Raw genomic sequence first — 7,761 nt, 5'->3', positions numbered from 1 at the left:
GTGCCTATTACAAATTCAAGTTCAAGAATATCATTCATATGGTAGGTCACCATAGATTTTACGAATAATACATCTCACCTTTTCCTGAAATTTCATTAATACAGAAAAAACTTTTTTACCTAGGATTTTCTTCTACCTGGCTTATTTCCTCAAAACTGAAACTTATTATCATGTGTTTTTATTTTTTCCACGGATATTTCAAATACTATTTTGATTTCTTCATCACTACTAAACAGAGATGTTTGAAAATATTTGATTCAACATTCGGATTTTTTTCTTTCCGTTTCATCGCACTATGGGACAGAATCGTGCATACCCTCTCAAAAATAGGATTTGCGAATGTTTGATATTGAACAATTTTCAAAGCACATATCTAATAGTAGAGATGCAAAATGGGGATTTACTCGAGAGTCATAGAGACATATTAGGTTGCAAAGCTTCGATGATAAAAATTTTATATTATATATACCTTTTCATCGGTGGGGAAGAGGCTATAGATTTTTAAATATGTAAAAAAATACTGTTGCATAGACATACTCGAGCGCGTCAGATATTGATAGCATCAATGTGCTACGTATTTTTAATAATGTTGGTATGCGGGTGGTTGTACGTAAGTGTTAAAAGTGAAAAGAAAAAAAATTAATCGAGCGCGTCAGATTTTCTAAGAGGGTATTAAGTGCAACAAAAAAAACTCTCATTCAATAATCTGACACAAACTCGCGGTCATTATTATAATGTGCAAAAAAAATTACCATTTTGAAATACTCAAGCGCGTCAGATCAAGATATATATGGCTCATCTTTATGTTCTAGACGTGCTGTCTCATAATCTGACGATTATCTAGAGGTATTCGCCTAATCTGACCAAAAAAAATATTTTTCTTAAATCATTGAAATTAATTAATTGAAAATCTCGGGAAATAGCATGCAAATAAATAAGTATTTCACTATTAATGTAAGTTACAAAGAGGATTTGAAGCTCTATAACTTTTGTTTAATTATCTGCGAGCGCTTTCGACAGCTGGTCGTGCTGTCATACTCTAGGCCCTACTCTATCTGAACGTGTCATCCTGTTGTGTGTCCTTTTATACGGTCCGAACGCCTCAATACAGGTACTTCAGGTACTTTAGGTAAACTTGCCTGTATTTGGATTACCTTAGGTACTATTCTTTGTGTTGGATCTTTTCTAGGTTTATTGTTTCTAGGAGTGTAATCCAAATACAGGCAAGTTTACCTAAAGTACCTGTATTGATACACAACAGGATGACACGTTGAGTAGAGCCTAGATGATGATAGCACGACCAGCTGTCGAAAGCGCTCGCAGATAATTAAACATAATGTAACGAATTAAAGAATTAACTGTCTTAATCAAATTTATTTTTAACAATATTTCACTATCACAACTAATTTATGTACAACACTTAGTAACTAAAGCTTAATTTATCTTCACAATTAGATTCCTTTCTTCAAACGCTCGATTCACTTTCTAAGTACAGACTAGTCCTCGGGACGGAGAGCGACCTTTTTATATCGTCAACGAACGTTCCGGATCTCTCTGCGGATTTCAGGATCCATCCGGACCTTTCGCGCTGTTTCGCGATGCGTTATGCGTTTGCTGACTGGGACATCGGTCAGGACCGGCTTCAGATTCATTACATTGCCCCCTTCTCAAAGACGTTTCGCCCCGAAATGTCATCCTTGGCGTGTGTCGATACCTGCAGAACTCTCCATATTTTCACTGTGAAGTTCGATGGAAGTAACACTCCACAGTCTTTATACTCGGTCGTGGAAGATGGTTACCACACACCAAAATCTGGATGCCGCTGGATCTGAAGATCGTTTCCAACATGCTTCTCACAATCCTCCGGTCCAGCCTGTCGAGCCAGAGGCTAATTTCGGGATTGCCAACTCCACGAGATTCTGGTCGAGCATCGTCTCCTTCAGTCTAGTAAGACTTCTCCAGACATCTTCATAGGACGGTTTGTCTCGATAATGCTTTTTGGTCACCAAGTAGAAGATGTTTCTCTGACCCTTCTTCAACTGTAGCACTCATCCGACTTCTGGATTCTGTTCTCGTAATGTTTGAAGCTGACCGAATTTCTTGTTGAATACCACGGCGAGGCCTTTGGACATTTGGAGATCCTCTGCCACGCAGTGAGCTAGTGCGTAATCAACTGGAACCTTGAAAAGGTCTCGTGGCTCTTCTCGAGTTACCCCATGTACGACCTTCTGTCCGTTCGAGTATAAGGACATGAATTGCTGGAACGTCATTTCATCCTCTGGTGGTCTGAGGGCGCGAACTTGGTCGTGATTTCCAGCATAAGGAGCCAGTCTATTAAAATGGACGACCCTAGGCTTTCCTCGAGGTGGCTTATGGATTTGGTAGACGAGGCCATTAATCTTTTTCATGATTTTGTACGGACCCTCCAGCATTCGCCTTGATGTCATAGGCCTCCTTCATCCCACTTCTGACACCAATTGCAACGAATTAAAGAATTAACTGTCTTAATCAAATTTATTTTTAACAATATTTCACTATCACAATTAATTTATGTACCACACTTAGTAACTAACGCTTAATTTATCTTCACAATTAGATTCCATTCCTTGAACGCACGATTCACTTTCTAAGTACAGACTACTCTTCGGGACGGAGAGCGACCTTTTTATATCGTCAACGAACGTTCCGGATCTCTCTGCGGATTTCGGGACGTATCAGGACATTTCGCGCTGCTTCGCGATGCGTCATGCGTTTGCTGACTGGGACATCGGTCAGGGCCGGCTTCAGATTCATTACAATAAGTTATAGAGCTTCAAATCCTTTTTGTAACTTACATTAATAGTAAAATACTGAAAATAAAGGAATATTAGTTGCATCATCCAAAATGAATAATTGTATGTTTTTTAAGTAGAATACTTGTATTTATAAGAAAATAATTTTGAAAGACTGCTCAAAAACTTTAAATTTTTTTATAATCAATTGATCGATTAATCATCATCTTCATTTTCATCACGAACGAGTTTCTGTGATCAGCTGTGATGGCGTCATGGCAACAGAATTCAGAGTGGGGACGGAGTGAGAGATTAATAGATAGAGAAAAAGTGAAAGAGGAATAGAAACTCGAAGAGGGAAATATAGATATCACACTGCTGCACGCATTCAACTTTATCGACGAATTTTTTTTTATTTCGGCTTGCGGAAATCGTCAGATTATATATTTTTCGTTATCCTTAAATTAATTACTTCAAAATAAAGAAAAATTCGCTACGCTCGAGAATGTCAAAATGACGTTATTTTTTACAACTTTGCCGCCCCCCCTTTCTTTATGTCACTCTCAAATTGTCAGATTACTGGAATATACACTTTTCAGCATATAATAACTCACCCTACCTTAATCTGACGCGCTCGAGAATTTCTGATGATCATTTTTTTTACCAATCTGATCCTTTATCCTTCACGGGCGGCCTTATATATGAGGCTTATATTTGGTGGAGGTACTTCACCGGGTACAAGGTATACCGCTGTATATTAATCTGCGGCGCTTTAGTAAATCCCGAAATCCCCGCTTGGGCTTCCCTATTATAACTGAATGTCTAATACATATTACACAGAACTTAAAATCAATTGTTTCTTAATAAAAGTTGACTTGCAAGTTCACGTTCAAAATAATGTGATTTATAATAAAACAGAATTGCACTGTTGCACAAGTTGGAAAAATCTGCGGAGTTTATAAACTTAAGAGTCCGGAGTGTAATAGTGTTTATGTGGGACAATGCGGACGAAATTTCCCAAAACGGTGTGCTGAACATGAATGGAATGCAAATTATTTGAAGCTTATTATATTACCGAAGTTCAAATGTTCTGTTGAACGTATTTTTACCAGTTTTTCAATAATTTTTGCTAACGACGGAATAAGAGAAATTGGGCGAAAAATTTTGAATATATTTTCTGCTGTTAACGATGTTTGCCGGTCAGGGCCGTCGCCATGGGAGGGATGGGGGAAGCCTCCGCCCCTGCTTTTTCTCACTTGAGAAAAAGTTGGAAAAAAGTTGGGAAATTTTGGGCCGTGAAAATTGAAAAAAATAATAGTAAAAAATGAATGAAAATTAAAAAAATTAAAATGAGAGAAAAGAAAGGAAGAGGTAATAAGAAAAGGGAAAGAACCAGGAGAAGGTCGGGATATCCCAACATGCATAACTTGGAGATTCCATACTATTTTTAAGTGACAATTTTACTAAATTGATAATTTTACTAAATTTCGGGCCCTGAAGATAGTAGAAAATAATAAATAAAACAATAGTAGAAAACAATGAGCACAATATTATTTAAGTGTTGTTTCCTCTCATTTGCATTGAATATTCCTATACATGGTGGATCTGGTGGAAGACCAAGGACCTTGGTCCAAAGTAGAATAATTCCCATTATTATTTTTATATTTATAAAAATTTATTTATTTTTTGTGCATACCCTAATGGGCATAATCATTCAGCCAATCTTTGGATAGCTAAGTAAGAAAATTAATATAGTAACTAATCCCTCGGCTTTCATTTTTTCGAAAGTCGGGAAATTTTGTTGGTGGGGTTGGGAAAATCTGGATTCCCTCCCCCTCTGATTTTTCTTTTCGCTACGGCCCTGCTGCCGGTGACATAAGTTTGATCCCGTCGTATACAGCATCTCATCTGAAAGTTAAGACAAAACAAATGTTTGCACGAAAATAATTTTTTGCTGCGAACTGGTTTATTTTCGGCAAAAAATCCAAGAGACATTTTTTGTTTAGAATTAAACAAGCTATCGGAAATAAATTTTTAAATGGTAAACAAATAATAAGACAACAAGTTACATTGGAAATAAATTTTAGGGGTTGCGTTTTCCACCCCTTACAACCATGGGGTAAACCAAATAAATTACTGGCTAAGTGTCTTTTTGGTAGTACAAAACGTCAGGTTAATTTCAATATTGTAACTTTTTCAGTGCTTGTGAAAAAAATTGTTATACAAATTTTATGTACCCCTTTTAAGGGGCTGTATCTTAACAAGGGATGCTCCAATGAAGTTCCTTTATATGAAAGATCCTATCTTTTTTTCGATGAGAAATCAACCTCCTTGAATGTTTCACACTTATACAATTATAGCTATCACACTTACACCCTGTATAAACGGAATTAGTTAGCTCCCCTAACTATATTATTAATGGGGGGCTGTTGGAAGGTGCTATATCGTTCACTTGAACTATACCTATAGAAAACAAAAATCTCTATTGATCAGTATATACAAGGACACATTAGAATAAATATTCATTATGATATTCAGCTACAAAAACAGATGGCATTAAAACGGACAAAATCTAATATAACCAACCCAATATAACCAATAATAATGTGTTGCAAAAACAGCTCCTGTTCTAGTATTCGCTCTAATCCAGTCCAAAGGAGATATCACACGAAAGAAACCCATCATCGACAATCCAGCAAAAACGGGTTACTGAACGAAATCCTATCGATTATACTAATCTCCATCGTCACTATGACGTCGGTGCTTTTGTTGTCGACGTTAGTTGCAGTTTTGCGTGAGATTGGCATGCAGGTGTTTCGTACGGGACCCCTGATCTCTTGAGCCAAGAGAAAACACCTATGGCTGGTGAAGTATTCATGGAGAAGGACAATGCAGGCGCCTCCTCCTGCGGAATCGGTCGGTTCCGGAAACACTGAAGAAGACTGGCATGTGTTCGAGGTGCTGTGCAAAGATATGAATGTGAGTAAACCTCCAGGCGTTGTAATTATTCGCAGTATTCAAGAATTTTCGCACGTTATTGTTCCAGTAGATCACCGAGAAGTGACAAGGAATGTGTTTGTATTGTGTTGATACAGGGTGGAAAAGCTTAGAGATTCATTGACGTATACAAGATTCATTGCTGAATATTAGGGGGTTCCCAAGTGTAATGCTTTTAGGTTAGTGGCAGTGACGGCTCGTGCATTAGAGAACAGTGGGGGCTAAAGTCATAAAGACTATATTCACACAGAAAAGACCGCCGGAGGCGCGAACATTTTTTATGTTGTTGCACGCTTTGCTTAATACTAAAGTTAGGACATGGGCATGACAATGCGTAAAAAGTGCATGAGAAGCTATGGACTTTATTTTAGTTTGTAAACCATTCAAATGGCCGGCCATGACCGTAGCCCCATCTTAGTTTTGCGCAATTAACTTTTGCCTAAAATTATAGGTGTCACACGTACGAATTAAAAAATTAAACAAATCGTCAGCTGTGCGCCCAGATGAAACATCATGAAAACCCATAAAACGTTCTACCACACTACCATTTTTGACATACCTAAAAACGATTGAAAGTTGTGATGTCCAGGTAATATCGGTAGTTTCATCAATTTCTCATGCAAAAAAAGAATCAGTTTCAATCTCCTTGCTTATATTTTCCTCAATAATGTATGCCACACTGTCATTTTGGATGGTTTTTGAGGTGCCCGAAAAAACGCTACCGTTTAAGAAAGTGCCAAATTGTGAATCATATTTGCCGAATAACATTAAAAGTTCCTTTTATTGCCGCGATTAATCGAATCTTCGGTTTCATCGTGTCCACGAAAAGCTAATTCTTGGGCTCCCAAATACCTAAATTGTAATATCGATAAGTCTTTTTAAAATAGACCGATTTTCCCTAACCTGATTTTTAAAAGAATTTATGGCTTCTTTTTGAGCTGTATCTAAAACTGTCGCTACATCCATCAATTTATTTATACTACTTATTTACTCTTTTCTTCTTCTTCTTCTTTTTTGAGCTGTATCTAAAGCTGTTGCTACATCCATCAATTCATTTATACTACTTATTTACTCTTTCCCCGTTCGGCCAATTCAAAATTTGGTCAAGAACCACAAGTCAACTTGTATACTCCTGATCTATACGGCACCTTATTGATTTTAATAGATTTGCTTTGAATCTCATCAGTTTATTCATTCAATTCGATCTTTGCAAACAAATGGAATTTAAAATCGACTTGAATTCATACTAGTCAATGAAATTTATGGCTAATACTTACAAAGAATCAATTTCTGTATAATACTTCAGTTATTTCTGTTCATTCCTCGAAATAAATACGCTGCTTTAAAAAAGCTGTTGTACAAACATCCGAATAGCACACTGTATAAAATCAGATCTCCCAACGCCGTCTAATTTTAAAACGGAGTATCAAGAAAGGGAATACATTCCACTCAATTTTATTATTTATAGTATATCAAATTTGATGTCATAGTACCAGGTTGAGATCGTTCTTGATATTGATTACAAAATTTGAATATATATTTTATCAATTTTGTCAGTTCTGAATGAACCGTGACTGTTTCGTCTCACTCTGCAATTAGATAATGGGTGAGTTTGAATTGCCAGCATTTTATCATTCCGAAAAAGTACAGGCATTCACTCTGAACATCACACCTGTGCTTGTCCACTTTTTTGTAGGTAAATTATGGTTCTCACTAATGAAGCCAATATTTTTCCTTATTGAGAATAAAAACGTTGTTTACGTTGAATGTAATTGTTCATCGCTTGCAGTAACGATAAATTCACTTAATTGAAAACCCATGTATACGTTGTGTATTGTATAGTGCCCCGTTTTAATGTGCACACAATTCCATAGTAATTACTACCTGTGTTCATTATGATAACGATTATTGCGCTGCATACGAATGCGACACTATAATATAGTTGCAAAGAGCAGAACATTTATTAAAGAAAACTCCCAATCCCAATCTCTTC

The 7,761-nt window shown here is 36.7% G+C and overlaps 1 protein-coding gene across 4 annotated transcripts in view; it reads left to right on the top strand.

Moving 5' to 3' along the window:
* The first annotated feature begins 5,163 nt into the window (after positions 1–5,163).
* The window catches only part of LOC111502218 (coiled-coil domain-containing protein 170), a 36,956-nt gene continuing 34,358 nt past the window's right edge, over positions 5,164–7,761 (top strand). The window contains exon 1 of one of the 4 annotated variants that reach the window (XM_074181705.1): positions 5,164–5,750. In XM_074181705.1, the coding sequence (XP_074037806.1) occupies positions 5,661–5,750 (90 nt within the window). In that variant the 5' untranslated portion in view covers positions 5,164–5,660. Of the gene's footprint in view, positions 5,751–7,241; positions 7,375–7,761 lie in introns of those variants that run through there. The other 3 variants (XM_023156230.2, XM_023156228.2, XM_074181706.1) reach the window with 3 other exon arrangements.

Source organism: Leptinotarsa decemlineata, unplaced genomic scaffold, assembly GCF_025532065.1.
Source record: "Leptinotarsa decemlineata unplaced genomic scaffold, Ldec_3_MD MMD2_tig00026314_RagTag_RagTag, whole genome shotgun sequence".
In the NCBI taxonomy this organism is placed as follows: Eukaryota; Metazoa; Arthropoda; class Insecta; order Coleoptera; family Chrysomelidae; genus Leptinotarsa; species Leptinotarsa decemlineata.
The sequence above is the reverse complement of the archived record's forward strand: the minus strand, read 5'-3'. Positions and strand labels throughout refer to the sequence as shown.